Source organism: Sylvia atricapilla, chromosome 30 (genome assembly GCF_009819655.1).
Source record: "Sylvia atricapilla isolate bSylAtr1 chromosome 30, bSylAtr1.pri, whole genome shotgun sequence".
NCBI classification, from domain to species: Eukaryota; Metazoa; Chordata; class Aves; order Passeriformes; family Sylviidae; genus Sylvia; species Sylvia atricapilla.
In genome coordinates this window covers 1,256,005-1,272,667 of record NC_089169.1, presented here as the reverse complement: position 1 = coordinate 1,272,667, position 16,663 = coordinate 1,256,005, and the positions used below count along the sequence as shown (strand labels likewise).

Here is a 16,663-nt window from a genome sequence, read left to right as displayed (position 1 = left end):
CTCCGCCCCCGCCCGCGTGTCCTACTCCGCTCCCGTTCCTGTTCTTGTCCCGTCCCGTGTCCTATTCCGTGTCCGCTCCCGTTCCTGTTCTTGTCCCGTCCCGTGTCCTATTCCGTGTCCGCCCCCGTTCCTGTTCTTGTCCCGTCCCGTGTCCTATTCCGTGTCCGCTCCCGTTCCTGTTTGTCCCGTCCCGTGTCCGCTCCCGTTCCTGTTCTTGTCCCGTCCCGTGTCCTATTCCGTGTCCGCTCCCGTTCCTGTTCTTGTCCCGTCCCGTGTCCTATTCCGTGTCCGCTCCCGTTCCTGTTTGTCCCGTCCTGCCCCGTGTCCCATCCCATTCCCGTCCTCTCCCTGCTCCCGGCCCATGCCGTCCCGTCCCGCCGGTAACGGAACACGCTGCTCCCAAAAGTGAACACCGTTTAATAGAGCACTGATGATGAACAGACATTCTTAATGGAAGAATCAAAACCGCCAAGAAACGTTCAGCTGTCCCGGCGGGAACGGCTTCACTCCCGTTCCCTGGCGGCAGCCGGACAATGAACGCTTTGGGGCTGGAGGACTTGGCACCGTGTCCAGCCCCTGCCATAAATCGTTCTAAGGACAGCCAGGTTCTCCCAGTGCTCTTACACCTTGGAACAGACACTGCTGGAGCTCTTCGTGGCATGGATACCATGAGAAATTCCTGCATTCTGGCACGCAGTCTGCAATCTCAGGCATGGAGAGAGGTGTTTTTTCACCTGAGTACGGTGCTTCTGGTCTGGAAGAAATGCAAAGCATCTAACTGCTCTAACTGTCCCGGTAGGAAACGCTAAAACTGTAACCCCAAAACTGTAACAGACTGTAACTGACAGCCCAGCCCTCAAAAAGGCTCTGGAAATCACCCCAAAACTGGATTGTTTTGGAGCAAGGCAGGTTCTGGGTGAGTTCCTCAGTTTGGAACCACAGCCCAAAGGCACTGGGGGCATGAATCTCCTCCATCACCCCAGGACCTGCAGCCAACCCACAAATCCACAGATCCTCAAATCCAAGGATTTCTGGTCCCACACAAAATGAGTTTGGAATTCTTCAGCTGGGCTTCCTGACATTTTCCTTCCTTAAAACACACTCCCGTGGGACTGCTAATGGAGCAGAACAGATCCTGAAAACCCAAGAGGCACAGGGAACAACCAAATGGGAGTGGAGAACTCGGGAAGCGGGAGATGGGTGGCTAAAACTGCTCCTTGGGCTCGCTGAGCTTCCTCCTTTTGGGCAGCACGTCCTGGCTGGAGGAGAGCTCAGCCCGGTGCACCTGCCAAAAAAACCCAACACATGGAATTACACGAGCTCCGTGCTGTCAGAACAGGGCACAGCCCACCCTCAGCAGGACACAGACATGACACAGCCAGAGCCACACCCCAGCCCCTGCCCAGATGTGCTGGGCCTGCAGGAACATCTGGCTGCTATTTCCTGGCAGAAAGGACCAACTGAAGGAGGGCTGGGATGTGTTTCTGCTGGGATGTGTTCCTGCTGCCACAGCTGCACTGAGGAGCTGTGTCCATCAGGAGCTGCAGCACAGAACAAGGAGTCACGGGTTCAGACTGAAAGAGGGGAAATTGAGGTTGGAAACGGGAGAAATTGTTCCCTGTGAGGGTGGGGAGGCCCTGGTACGGATTATTCCATGGATTCCCCATCCCTGGAAGTGTCCAAGGCCAGGCTGGACAGGGTTTGGAGGAGCCTGGGATCGTGGAAGTTGCCCCTGCCCATGGCAGAGGTGGCACTGGGTGGGGTTTAAGGTCCTTTCATCCAACCATTCCATGATTCCAAGGCGATGCTGGCTGCTCCCCTGCACAGCCCCATTCCAGGAGCAGCACCAGGAGGGCTCTGCACCCTGCAGGGGCTGTTCAGCACCCAACAGCCTCCTGAGAGCTCAGTGCTGCTGGTTCTGACTCTCCCATGAATAGACGAACCTTTAGCTCCACTGTGCTTTTGGTTATTTAAAAAAACAATCGTGTTTTGTTTCATAAATTTATTATTAAGTTCAGTAAAATCTCTTTGAGAGAGACACAGGGCTAGTGAGCAAACAGAACAACCTTCTCTTTTGTCACATCAGTGAGTAAGAAAAAGCACTGAACATGAGAGGTTTGAAACAAGGAGGGAGCTTAGAGCTCATCCAGTGCCACCCTTGCCATGGCAGGGACACGTTCCACTATCCCAGGGTGCTCCAAGCTGGCCTGGGACACTGCCAGGGATCCAGGGGCAGCCACAGCTTCTCTGGGAATTCCATCCCAGCCCCTCCCTACCTCACAGGGAACAATTTCTTGTGTAAAAGAAGAGAGAAAAACTCAGCCCACAGGTTTTGGAGAAGGATCTGCCCCTCACTCAGCATTCCCAATATTCCAAATACCTGGTGAAGGCCCCCAAAGCCTCCCAGAGCTGCAGCTGCCAAACTTAAGTCACTGAAGGAGCCCAAAGGTCAAATTCCAGCCTGAACACAACTTCTGCTCCAGCTGTGCCAGGTGGGAATGGTTTGGCTCCCCACAAGCAGCCACATTGACCTGATTAAGCAAATAAAGGGATTTTTCTTGGACTCCAGGATTCACAGAGGTGAGGTGATCATTTTGGCCCAGTGTTTCCCAAGCAGAAGCACAAGGAAGCACTCAGTGAGTGCTGGGGATCTCTGCTGGCACAAACTGCCCTGGCTGATGGATCAAACCAGCAGGAAATCTGTCTAAATGCATTCCCAACAGGTTATCAGCTAAAACTAATGAATCTTTCTCAACCTGTGTCACCTTCATCAAATCAGCTTCTAAGTCTTTGGACAGAATTTTTTCTGACAGTGTTGAATTGAATGGGCATTTAGGAAGTGATGAGAATTTCATTCTGTCAATAGCAAAGGCATTCAAGCTCAGAGTTTTATTCACTGTGTGGAACAGAAATGATGAGAACTAAAGGAAAACTGATACTAACAATGCAGCTTTGGAATATCTTTCCACTTCTTGTCCTGCTCTCTGACACAATCAGCTCAGACGTTTTATGGGTCAAATGATCAACCTGAAACTAGAAAATAGATTTTGCCTTGTGACAGCAGCAAAAAAACACACACAGGAGACCACAGCAGGGCTCAGTGCTGGGGCATTCAGTGTTCTGTGCAGTGCCTAAGCCAAACCTGAAATATGGGAGTATTTAAATGGTGATAACCCATGGAAGTCACAGCTTTTACAGTTGGGTGTGTTGGAGGGCCCTGACAGAGAGAATCATGTGCTGGTTTTATACAGGAAATTGCTCACACTTACCTACAGCTATCCTGTTTTAAGAAATCTTAAGGACCTGTGTGAAGCAGTCCTCCATGTATAAATGCCACCAATTTCTACATGCAGAGGATATAACCTGAGTTATAAACTTGAATTTTTAAGTTTTAATCAACTTTTCAACAAGCTTTGGTTTGTCACAATTAGCAGGGGAATTCCTGTTAGGCAGTTTATTAACATGGAAATTACATTCCCCTTACACTCAGTAACAGTCACAGCATCTGTTTGTTTTGAGAGCTGTATTACAGAGGAACAGCCTTTTGTCAGTGCTTTAGAACAGTTTTGGAAAACACCAGGAAGTAAAACCTAAAGGAATTTCGTTGCTGGAAATAGTGACTGTGGGAAATAAGGCTGCAGCAGATTACCCATGAATCACTCAAAGGAGGGAAGGAGCTTCCCAGAGGCTCCAGTAAAAGCTGAAGGGGAGAGGGCACAGTTCTCATACCTGAGGATTGGAAACACGGGGGGGAGTCTGCATCCCTCCAGCCTCCTCTTCACGAGTTGAATTCTTTTCTGAAAGAAGCAAAGAGTTGGAGAGTTAAATAAAGCTGTTAACAACAGCACCCCAACAACCCAGAGCAAAGACCACCAGCTCTCTCCCAGAGAACACTTTACAACTGCTGGGAACAGCTGCTTCCAGAGGCCTCCAGCTCTTTATGTCCAGCACATCTTTAACTCCACCAAGCTTTGAACTTTTTCTTTAACTCAGCCACTTCCTAATCCCAGCCTCCAGCTCACTGCAGTAGCCCAGGTTTACACACAGGATCTGTGCAAGAGTGGCTTTGATCCCCAGCTCCTTCACACACTGCCCAGCTGAAGGGAATTGATTCAAGCCTGAGGCCTCAGGAGCCTGTTTGGTGCTGCAGGGCAGGGAAATAAGTGTCCTGGCTCCTCTGGCCCAGCCCCAGCCACTCCCAACCAGCAATCCCAGCTGCAGAGCCCCCATCACTGCCTGCAGCTGCAGGAACAGGCAGCTCCAGGCAGTTTGGTTGCTGTTCCTAATTCCTGCTGTTTTTCTAGGATACACATAAAGGCATGGGATGGTCAATGGGTGACCATGCATCAGCTGTGGAAACAACAGAAGAATTTCAGGGGGACAAATGTGTTTCCCTGTGTCTCGTAGTTCCTGTAAATAAAACATCTGCCAACTCCCTAGGGCAAGAAATTCGCTGGATTTTTGCATGGGTTTGGAACTTTTATGACCTTTTAGAAGAATCAGACACACCTTCATGTGGTTATTCCAGTTCTGCAGCCTAGTGGCATTGTCAAGACAAAAATTCGAATCTACATATGCTGTTTCCTACACATTTTCACCATTATTTTGGGACAGCACAGAAATGGCAGCTGGTTTGGCAAAGCTGCACATGTTACTTCTCAAATAAACCCAAACCCAACAATTGAAATGCTTTCTGTACACAAAATGGGTTCCAGATTGTCTGGATGCTTCCACACAGCCCCTCCAGGAGCAGCAGATCAACAAGCAGCAATTCCTTCTTCAGTTTGTTTGGCAGCAAAGTTCAGTCTTCAGGCCCCTGGGCTAAACTGGGAAATGTGAACACAAACCATCCTTTGCTTTTCCTCCTGATTTATCTAAAATCTGAAAAGGAAACTCCTGAGATCCCTGAAGACAATTTGGTGCATCATGTTTTGAGTTGGAGACAGTCTGGGTCCACATCTTGGAGCTCTTTCATTAAAAGCCAGCAGTGGGGAGCTTCCAGGGCACATTCCAGGCTGGAGAAGCCAGGACAGTTATTTACTGACAGATTTTATTTACAGTGTTAGGAAAAACACTTGAGGAAACTCATTTTTTGTGCGATTCGTACTAAAAAAAGCACTTTGCTAGAACTTGTAGCTATTAAAGTTCTCCTACAAGGAAAGGCTGAGAGAGTTGGGATTGTTCAGCCTGAAGAAGAGAAGGCTCCAAGGAGACCTCAGAGCCCCTTCCAGTACCTAAAGGAGAGCTGGAGAGGGACTTTGGGCAAGGGCTGGAGGGACAGGAGAAGAGGGAATGGCTTTACCCTGACAAAGAGCAGGGATAAATGGGATATTGGGAAGGATTTGTTCCCTGTGAGGGTGGGGAGACCCTGGCACAAGGTGCCCAGAACAGCTGTGGCTGCCCCTGGATCCCTGAAGTGTCCCAGGCCAGGCTGGAGCCACCTGGGACAGTGGAAGGTGTCCCTGCCAATGGCAGGAGGTGACACTGGGTGAGCTTCAAGGTGCCTCCCAACCCAAACCATTCTGGGATTCTGTTCTGGGATGGCAAAAAAAAGTTCACTTGCAATTATCAAAGTGCTCCAGGAGAGAGGGAAAGGGCAGCAGGTCCCCAGAGCACCATCAGCTGGAAAAGGCACTCAAACAGGAAGCAGCACAGCCAAACAGAATCGTTCATAAAACACAACACAGTCTGGTGAAGTTACTGCACCAGCAGCAGCAAACCAGAGCCACGAGCAGCTCCATTTGCAGGTGTCTCACAGAGCACAAAAGCTTCTCCACTCACAAAAGCCCTGAGGCTCTCAGCTCCTGCACAGCCCTGAGCTGAAGGTGTGGGGTGCACAGTGGAACTCTGGGCTACTGCAGGGGGAAAAGTGGCTAAAAGTGGGATTTCTGCTGAACTGAAGCCCAAAAAGCTGAAATTTAAAAAAGAAAAAAACAAATTGACTCAGACCAATGGTATTTGCAAAGAATTCTGCTTCCCAGGTTGGCAATAATGAGCTCAACAGTACAAGACTTCTGCACGCTTAATGTGCAAACTAATTACTATTAAAAGCTAAATACATCAATAATTATTAGTAACAAAAATAATAAAAAGGCAAATAAAATTTATTTCTAAATATAAACCCCATTCAATGTAGCTTATCTGATAAAAGGGAACAGAAGATCAGAATTTTGAACATGAAACATGAAAATATGTTAATAATGTTTTAACATGTGAATATTTGTTAACCAAGTGCTTCACAAAACGAAGCCCTGATAGAAACCAGAGGCACAGTCATATATGTGAAAAGAATAATGAAAATTTGAATATAGAAAAGTGAGGGGTTTAAGTAACATCAGGTAAGAGGCACAACTCAGAGACTTGAAAAATTATACAAATATTACCTTGAGCTTCTGAAATATTCACATGATTCTGATCTTCCATGTCATTATCCAAGACAGGATCCTCCTAGATTAAGAAACAGGTTGGTCACTTACTGCAGACACACAAGGAAGAAGGTTTCCACTCAGATTATTAAAGACACACTTATTAGCTGGATTTGTGGTGGAATAAAAAACAAATGATTGTGACACAGGACGAGGAGAGGTTCCATCTGTGCCCTGTGCTGGGACACATGGCAGTGTCCCCATGGCACAAGCTGTCCCTCTGCTGCTCACCCTGCTGCTCCTCATGCACAGGCACTGCTTGAACAGACAGGCTGCAAACTGCAGCAGGAAAATGAGGGAAGAAAAGGATTGAAGACATTATCCTGCTTAAGCATGTCTGAAAATAGAGCTTACACACCTTTTTCTAGATGATCTGCCACAAAAAATTATTCAAAAAGCTACACAAAACAAAGTCTGTGCTCTTACATTCATGTCCTGGCTCTCTTCTTCTGGATCACCTCGGCTCACTCCACACACGTGGAGCAGCTCAGCAGTCTCTCCCTGCTTCAGGATGTTCTTATCAACATTCTCCATGCGCTGCTTCTCAGTGGTAATCTTCAGTTTCAGCATGTGAAAAGGTGTTGGTATCTCCCCCACGTTCAGGTACATGGGCTCCTCATTAAACATCAGCCCCTCGTCCTTGGCCTCCTTGAACCCTGGAGGTTGGTAATCAGGGGGTGTAACTGCAGAGAAAATTCATTAAACGTCTTAGAATTAAACTTGTCCTTGCAAAACTTAATTTTAACGCTTTCCCCCTTTAAATACAGAGAGTTACTGCAAAAAACTGTGTGTGGGGAGGGGAGCAATCAATATTCAATTTGGAGTAAATGAAGGTCTTTTCTCTGCACAACAGGCAAAGCCCAGTAGAAGCTTTTTGGAAGAGATTGTAGATACAGAGAGAGAAAACAGAAGCTCTGATTTGTCATTATAAAGCAGTAAGACACTCTGAAAGCAGAGCCAGACATTTGGACAGTCAAGAACTAGAACCAGACTGGGAATTTTTGCTAGAGCCTAACATACCCTGGGAAACTCCAAGTGTTTTAAAACACAGCCAAGTCCAATTAAGGCAGTGCCAGGACTGTGTTCCTGCAGTGACATCACATACCTCCCCCTTGGAGATTCCAAACCGCCATGAGAAACAGCCACACGTGAAATCACCTCATTTAACAAGCCCCAACAACCACCAAGATTATACACTGAAATATTCCTTTGGGTTGCTTGTCAGGGTCTGAACAGAGCTGATAAATGAGGGGGTGACATGGCAGTGTACCCTCATCATAGTAGAGGAGCTTCATGGTGAGGCAGACATCGTTGGGCAGCGGGCTCAGGTTCTGCATCAGGACGTAGATCTTGCGGATGAGGAGGATGCTGGCCTTCTTGGTGTCTGCACACGTGATGCTGGAGTCTGCCTTCTTGTCCTTGCTAAAAACACAGCAGTCAGGCAGATTCTTTTTGATACAGCTGTTTCTAGTATTAAGAGACAACTGTTTAACAGACTAGGAGCATGAGAAGCATCCTGTTTATTGCCGGAGGTCTGAGACCACACACTGCGATCCTTAACCCTGAGTGCTGAATGTTCTCCACCCCTTGGGAGATCAAACCCTGAGCCACAGACATCAGGGGACTTCAGGGATCAGCACCTGGCACCAGCTGCTCTATCCTACATCCCACAGTGCTTAAACACACAACCTGAAAGACAGAGGCACTTGTGAAAGCCCCAGTTCTGTCAAGTCCTACTTGCTTCCCTTAACCAAAGTCACTCTACTGACCTGGACACAAATAATAAACTTGGTGCCCAAGGGACTCTTGGCATCCAGCTCCAACATTTCTATGCTCCCATTCCACCAGAAGCCAACCAAATCCCACCTCGAGGCTAAAACCTCTCCCTCTGTTCCCCAGCTCCTCACAGCTGAGGCACCCGAGGACCTGCAGAGCAGGGCAGGCACCAGTTGTTGTTTCTTAGTGTGTCCCTGTCTCCTGGAAGCATTCCCTGAACTGTGCAAACCTCACATCCCTCTCCAGCTGGTTATTTCCTGCCATGCTGAGGCCAGAGAAGTAGCTTCACATCTATTTTCAAATTAATCTTATCCCAGTGTTTGTTACAACCCCTTTCACAGGTAAGGAACTCAACCCAGCCCAAGGGTCTGCAGCACTGCAGCCTTTTCTCTTTTAATTTAAGGAGCATTTTATGTAGGAGGGAAGCTGGGAGGAGCTTGTCAGGTATGAACTAACTGTATTTCAATTACTTGTCTTAAAATGAGCCATGTATCACAACTTAGCTTTGCTAAGTCACAGCTTACATTTCTCTTGTGGTTTTGGTGAATTTCCTATAATTTCTGCTAAATGAAGAATTCCATGTAACATCCAGTATTTTCAGATAAGTAGATCTGGAGTAAAGCTTCACCCCCCCAACATGGAATACCTCCAAGATCCTGGTCCCAGAGTATCAGACTCTGACACTGAGCATCATCTTCTGACTGGATATTAAAGTTATGAACATAATCAGACAAAATGATTAACTGCATTTCAGCAAGTCTAAACGAGCAGTGTACATTGATAAACTCAGCCTCAAGATGCAGAATTTAAAAAGCAAACACCAAACAGACCAAATGCAAAGTTCTGACATTCAGAGGTGTCCAAGGCTCTGTAAGGAGCAGTCCCAGGGGCTGTACCTGCCAAAATCCAGGAGGAGGCCATTGTGGGTGTACTTGAACTTGAAGTGGTAACACTCTGTGACTGTCTGCAAACAAAGCCAGTAATTATTAAACTAATCCTAAACACTCCTGCTGCAGCTCTGCTCAGTAATCTATTAACCTTTAAAGAAAATAACTACAGCCCAACTCCCATCCACCTGCATGTGCTGGATACAGGCTCCTAATCCTCTAACAATTACCAGTAATAATGCATAAAACTGTCAGCTAATAAAAATGATGATTCTTTTCCAGGGATCACCATGAGAAAATATTTTGAAATGTCAGCTAAAGTTTTTAGCACAAAATATTCCACTTTCAATGGCTATGAAAATGTTCCACACGTGGAACAGATGTGGTGACACCCAGTGGGTTTTGTGTTTTCCACAGAAGTCCCATAAATTTGTTAGGCAGAGACAGGATGAGGCATCTCTCTCTGCAATGACATTCTGGTTTCTTGCACCACAGCCTGAAACTGGATACTCAAATGCAGTTCCCACTGACTCCAGTCACTTTTACACCTGGTATTCCAACATGTCCTTTTTTTAGATATGTGCATGTGAAATATTCCTGCTTGTACACACATTTTACTATATCCATATTATCATCAGTCATCCCATGAGCTATTCCAGATTTACCTGAGGATCTTCTGGCTGGGTATAGACCTGTATTTTTAAAGAAAAGACAGGAATCACAATAAGAAGTGCAGGTCCCTCAAAGAATGTCCCTCAAAAACATGTCCCTGCCTTTCAGAGATACTCACTGCTAGGACAATCTGTCTCAGCTGTCAGGAACATAAATAGAGGGGAAAAAAAAAAGAACATTAAATGTATTTCATAGCCCATTTCTGCTGGCCCAGCTGCTTTGTCTCTCTAGCCCTGGAATCCAACACAGGCTACTAAAGCCTGGTGGAAGAAAAGCCTCTTCTTTTTTCACTCCTCTTCTGTGGAGGAGAGCACTCGGCTGCAGAAGAAAACACCTACAGATCCCTGCCTTTCTGTGCTGCTGTTTACAAGAATTTTATGCAGAAATGTCTGTGCATCCCACACTGCAGCTGAGTGAGCTCAGCTACTCCCTGAGCAGCCCTACAACTACACTGAGATAATGGACTCAAACAAACATTTCAACACAACTGAAATGAGACTGAAGGACTTACGTATTTCTTCTGCAAGGCATCATAGCATCCTAACATCCTGCAAAAACCAAATAATATTGGCCATCTACTACTAATTTTCATTTGTTTCTCACTAAAGCAATTAGCACCACAAATGAAACTCTTGTGTTTAGTCTTAGTGTATTAGAGCAATAAATAACACTTATTCCATCATTCTATCTTATTAACAGCGATACAAGCAGTCACTATCTTTGTAACACCAAATCACCCCAACCCCCTTGAAAGAATAATTAAAAATATAATCTGTAGGTAAATCATTTCTCAGTAAAAACATATTGCAATACTCCAAACATCTCCCTACACATGCACTCATTAATCAGGTGAGCAATTTGGTCTAGTTGCAGGTGTCCTTGCCCATGGCAGAGGGCTGGAGGAAGGTGAGCTTCAAGGTCCCTTCCAACCCAAACCACTCCACGATTTCATCATAAATCAGTAATTCAGCTGAACAGCAACACTGCTGAAGCACAAAGGAGTTATTATCTTTATTTAGATGTTGCCATTTCCTTTTTATATAACACCCAAACAGCAATCCAACAGGGAATCAAAACTTACCCTTACTTTGTTTTTTCTGCTGTTCCTTTCAATTACAGTCAGCAAACAAAAACTGGGTTTGGTGTGTACCTGAGGCTGGGGCAAGAAAGGCCACTCACCTGTGAACTCCCAACACACACCACACCCCTTCAGCAGGACCAGGGAGCCTGTCCTGCTGAGCCTCCACAGGCTGCAGGGAGCTGCCCACACTGCTGAGAGGGGAAGGTGAACTGCACTGATCTTCCATTTCCTCACACACACAAGATCCACGAGGAAAGTGCAGCTTTTCCCCTCCCTCACCGTGTGACAGTGACTCCACCTTTAACATCAGCTCTCAGCCCTCACACCCCTCAGCACTGCCAGGGGATGAGTGCAGCATCCCTCCCATGCCTCTCCACAGTGAGGAAAAGGGGGAAAGAACCTTTATGGAGGTAACAAAATACAGGAATATGTAACTAAGGGAAAGGCCTCACACAGGTTTCTACAAAGCAAGGAGAGCACCACGAGCAGACCTCAGTTACTGTGAGCAGAGAGAAAACCAGAATAAGCAGCTCAGCCCCAGGTGACACAGTCACACCCAGCTGTGGCAGTGCTCAAGCAGGCACAGCTCTGCCTTTGAACAAGACGCCTGACAGTCCCACTCTCTTACAAAATCTGTGAGTAGGACCTTTAAATTTAGGATGCAAAATGGTGGCGTTGAGTCTCCTGATCCACTAAAGAGGAACTATTGGTTAGACTTTTGGATTCTGTGCACTCTTGAGTACTCATGAGCACCCACAGGAATGAAGTATACAAACAGATAGCATTATATACTTAGCATTTATATAGTAAGTATAAAATATTGTCACCCTGCAAACAGAGATGTGTGCTCTCCTAAACCCTGAGCAGAAAACATTTCTGGGAACATGATTGTTACATCTATGACAGAAACGTGGGCTGCTTGCTCACAGCAAGAGAATTTGCTGCCTTGTATCTGAAAACAGCCAGGAAGGAACCTTTGGGCACTTACATGCTGAGGAAGAGTTACCTGTGTGCTGGAATCAACCTACCATTTCACCAGCTGAGTAGAGCCAGGACAGTTCTTGTCTTCCCGCAGAATTTTGACACAGACATCTCAAAAAAACCCAAAAAACACACACATATGCTTACTTCGAACAAAGTGCAACAAAAAGTTCATTGCCTAAAAGTACATATCAAGAAGAGACTAAAATTAACATTACTGACAAGCATGAGCATAGTTTTAATGTTGAGTTAGTTAGCAGCAGCAATAGCAAAATTGAATTAATTCATTCGTGAAGTTTCCATTACACTCACTGAAATGGCATCCATTCATTAAAAAGACCAAGTGGCTTTAAAAACAACTCCATGACAACAGCTTCTGCAAATCATCATGGAAACAGCCTGTTACCATCCATGTATCTGGTTCCATAGGCACTTTCAGGAAAGATTCCCCTCAGGTATGTGATGCAGGACACTGCCACTGCCAGGAGCCTCTTCACCAGCATCAGGGATTGCTGCTCTGTGGCTATTTTCTTGGGAAATACAACTGCACTCTGAAAAATCACAGGAAGGGACCAATTAAACCTACTGCAACAGACCCGTACTGGTGCCAATCCTGCTCAATGCCTTCATTTTAATTTAATTAAAAAGCGTGACTTTTGTGATTTACAGTCGAGCACACTCCTGACATTTGGTGTTACGATATTTGTAGGGCACAGCTGGTTTCTACCAAGTGTGTGACAACAAAATCAGATTATTTTTCTATGTTTTTTCTATATATTCTTTATTCACAATTAAAAGACTGAATTACCCTCCTATTATCACGTGGAGAAATATCACAGAGCATCTGGGTGCACTATTCCAGCCAAAACTCCCCCATTTTTCCCAGTTTTGTGCTGAAATAAACAAAACCATACCACAGAATTCTTTTGCTTCTGAGCAGTTGCCATTCTGCAGAGATCCCTGCGCCTGTTAAGGAAACACCTGCATTAGCAGCTGGATGAGGAGAAGGGCAGCAAGTTCAGCCTGCAGCTTCTCCAAGGCTTTCCCTGGATTTATGAACACCTCCTGCACAATTCACCAGCTCCAACAAACCTGTCGTTTTCATCAAACAGAGCAGGACAGTTCCTGTAAACATCCTCAGTATCAGATCCTTGATTTTCACAGCAGCACAGGCCTCCCCTGAGGCTACAGGATGCAATAAGTAGAACATTTATATCTATGTATTTCTATGAAATATGCATCTCCAAAGGCAATTCTCTTCACCGCTAACTGGCACCCAACCTACAGGATTTTCAAAAGGCTCCCCACATTTCCAACGCCCCCAAATCTGAGTTGCTTCCATCTGTAATTCAAATAAGTATGGGAGAAAAAGAACCTTTACCACCCCCCCAAGCCTGACCGAACCCAAGCCTTCCCCTCAACTCAAGAATATCAAATGCACCCACGCCTGAAGCCATGGAAAGAAAACACCTTTCCCAAGTTACAAGTGAGCTCCGGATCACAAAGGGCACCTCAGTAAACCCTCCTCGATAACAGCACGCGTCCGACTTCGGCCTCGCTGTGAGGAAGGAGCTGCTTCTCAGCAGCCTCAGCCCAGAAACCACCCGCGAAACTGAGGCAAGCGGAGGATGAAAACACGAAGCCAGAATACTGCAGAGCAGCGCGGGACGGCGGGCAACAAAACCTCGGCGGTGAGGGCGAGCTGAGGTGTGGGTAAACTAAGAGATAAGGGAGGAAAAACTACAGGAGAACGTCAGGTGAGAGGAAAGGAGATGAAGGAACCGCCCGCGCTCACCCTCAGGGCGCCTTTTCCCGCCCTCGCCCTCAGCGGGCGCTGCTGAGGGGCCGTGCGCAAACGCGGGGGGCGGGGCCTGAGCGGGCGGGGTCTGAGGGGGCGGTGCCTGAGGGAGGGGGCGGGGCCTGAGGGAGGGGGCGGGGCCTGATGGAGGGGGCGGGGCCTGTCCTCAGCCGGCGCCGCGCGCACACCGCGCATGCGTAACTCCGCCCCCGCGTGTGAGGGCTGAGGGGTGTGAGGGACCCACGAGGATTATTTATTCCAAATCCTGTCCCTGCACAGGCACCGCAACAACTCCAGACTGTGCATCCCTGTCCAAACGCTCCTGGAGCTCTTATAGCCGTGACTGTTTCCTGCAGAGCCTAGGCAGTGCTCAGCAGCCTCTGGGGGAAGAACCTTTTCCTGAGATCCAGCCTAAACCACCCTGCCACAGCTCCAGCCATTCCCTGGGGTCCTGTCACTGTCACAGGGAGCTGCCTTTCGTGAGGAAGGTGCAGATCCCTGAGGTCTTCTCTCAGTCTCCTCCAGCTGGACAGACAAGTGCCCTCGACCTTTCCTCATATGAGCCCTCCAGACCCTTAACCATGCTCCTTTGGATACTCTCTAACGGCTTCATGTCTTACATTACCAAAACTGCACAGGATTCAAGGTGAGCCCAGCCCTCAGCAGAGCAGGACAATCCTCTCCTTTGCCCAGCTTGTGATGCTGGGCCTGATCCCCCTCAGGACATGGTGACCCATGGTGTCCACAGGACATGCTGTGAGCCACAGTCAGCCAGCCACTGACCAGGGCCCTGAGAGCCTTTCCCAGGTCTCCTTCCCCAGTCTGTGTGTATATCCAGGGCTGCCCCATCCCAGGTGCAGAATCCACCACTTTGCCCTTGATAAATGTCACACAGTCCCGGTGCCTGGTGACAATTCAGCCCTTACTGGCATGGGAACAGCACAAAGGCACCAAGAACAATCCATTGCATGGATATCTCTTTGTTCTTGGTTGCCTCAGCCAGAGACTTAGTTGCCTTAAGGAATCGGTGGCCAACAAAACCTCATGACTCCCAAAAAAACTTTGTAACCTCTTTTCTAGTGTCTGGACAAAATTCTGGCCTTTATTCTTTCCACATCTATTACCCATTGCAATTTGCCTAAAAGAAAGCTCAAACATGTAACTTTCTTTTGATCCAACTGAGGTTTAGATGGAGATGGACTAGGGCAATACAGAAATAGTGTCTAACATAAAGGCATCCTCAGCACTACTTGTTAATAGCAAATCATCCACACACTGTATGAAGCCAAATTCATACAGTAAATCATAGCCAGGAAATCCTGAAAATACTCTTTAACCCCCTAATATTCAAGAAAAAAAAAATAGAATCATACAATGGTTTGGGTTAGAATTGACCTTGAAGCTCTTCTCATTCCATCCCCTGCCCTGGGAAGGGACACCTTCCACCATCTCAAGGTGCTCCAGGCCCCATCCAAGCTGACCTTGGACACTTCCAGGGATCCAGGGGCAGACCCAGCTGCTCTGGGCACCCCAGGGCCTCCCCACCCTCCCAGGGAGGAATTTCTGCCCAATATCAAATCTAAACCTACTCCCTTTCAATGTGAACCCATTCCCCCTTGCCCTGTGACTCCAGGCTTTTGCACATAGCCTTGGCCCATCTTTCATGGAAGTTCCCTTCAGGTACTGGAATGTCACAACTGGGCCACCTCAAACCCTTCTCTCCTCCAGAGCAATCCCAATTCTCAGGGCCTTTGGAGGGGATCTGGCAAAACTTTGGGGGAGATGTGTCCAAGTCAGTCACTGTTTTCCAGATGAAGGCAAACAGAGGTTGACTTTCTTCATCTAATGCAATGCTTCAGAATCCCTTGGGTTAAGCACTGCTCAGTCTGCCTCTGGATCCTCCTGGATTCCCAGAGTAGGGTCCTGTCTCCCAGAGGGTCACACTGCTCCTTTCCCTGAAAGGGGGGAAATTTAGGTTGGATATTGGGAAGATTTTTTTATTTTTTTCCTTGTGAGAACAGTGAGGCTCTCAGCCCAGAGAAGCCCCTGGATCCCTTGAAGAGTTCAAGGCCAGGTTGGATGGGGCTTGGAGTGACCTGAGATAGTGGAAGCTGTCCTTGCCCACAGCTGGGTGAACCTTAGGATCCTTCCAACCCAAACCATTCTGGGATTCTTGCACAAATATTTGGGGTTGATTTAAGGGCTGTGAAATTACCGTTTGAATTGGGTTTTGTGCAATGTGGAGATGATTCGTTGTTAACAAGCAGTGGTAAGGATGCCTTTACATTGTGTTATAAATACATATTTTAAAGTTGGCTTTTTCCAAATATTAAAGTGAATGCTCTGTGTATAATGTTAAAACAACTTTGCTTTTATTTCTACTATTAACAAAACTTAGACGTAGTAGTAGTGGTAGCTGATATAGTTATGCATAAACTGTCTGTTTAGTCAGGATAACATCCAGTAAACATATGATAAGAACCCTACTACTGATATACCAATTATCAGCATCTGCACTCTGAGGAAAGTATAGACCAAAGCCCAAGCTAGAAGTAATAAAAAAACCAGACTAAAACCACAACCAAGAAACATGCATGTTCTGAAAAGGCAGGCCCAAGGGGTAGCAATGCTAAACAATTACTAAAATACTAAAATTAGTTAAAAAAAAAGTATAAATGTGCATAATAATCTATGAATATGCAACAGGCTGATGTAATGAAAAAAGTATTTTTAAAATGTGTGCCAAGACAGTAAGTGTGCTCTTGGCTGAATGCCATGCACCCAGCCGTTTAACCTTTTATCTCTATCTCCTATTGGTTTATTAAACTTTTGAAATATTACCAATAAAATAAACCTCGTTTTTCACCCTTTAGACACTGCAATTTCTGTATTATTGCCCTGGCATAAAATGGCACACGGTACATCCAACCTTCAGCTGCGCCAAACTCAAGTTACATATTTAAGCTTCATTTTGAGAAAACGGCATAACCCTTGGGACAATACACGTGGGAACAACAGACGGCCGCTGGCCCGGGGTGATCTT

The 16,663-nt window shown here is 46.7% G+C and overlaps 1 protein-coding gene across 1 annotated transcript; it reads right to left on the bottom strand.

The window, feature by feature from the left end:
* Window positions 1-397: 397 nt before the first annotated feature.
* On the bottom strand, window positions 398-16,654 carry HORMAD1 (HORMA domain containing 1). Its single transcript, XM_066337816.1, has 14 exons — window positions 16,550-16,654; window positions 12,737-12,788; window positions 12,229-12,373; window positions 11,870-11,933; window positions 10,272-10,308; window positions 9,879-9,899; window positions 9,754-9,780; window positions 9,098-9,165; window positions 7,696-7,847; window positions 6,852-7,108; window positions 6,384-6,447; window positions 3,730-3,797; window positions 2,944-3,027; window positions 398-1,285 (listed from the first exon to the last, which is right to left on the bottom strand). Exons 2-14 carry the CDS (start codon window positions 12,767-12,769, stop codon window positions 1,205-1,207), a joined length of 1,101 nt encoding a protein of 366 aa, XP_066193913.1. The 5' UTR covers window positions 12,770-12,788; window positions 16,550-16,654; the 3' UTR covers window positions 398-1,204.
* Window positions 16,655-16,663: the final 9 nt, after the last annotated feature.

Excerpts from the sequence above, each read along its gene's own strand:
- HORMAD1 (XM_066337816.1), bottom strand. The coding sequence starts at position 12,769 with ATGGCAACTGCTCAGAAGCAAAAGAATTCTGTG. Across the intron at positions 9,900-10,271 it reads ATGCCTTGCAGAAGAAATAC|CTGAGACAGATTGTCCTAGC; the intron begins GTAAGTCCTTCA and ends TGTTCCTGACAG. Across the intron at positions 7,848-9,097 it reads CTCCTCCTGGATTTTGGCAG|CAAGGACAAGAAGGCAGACT; the intron begins GTACAGCCCCTG and ends CTGTGTTTTTAG.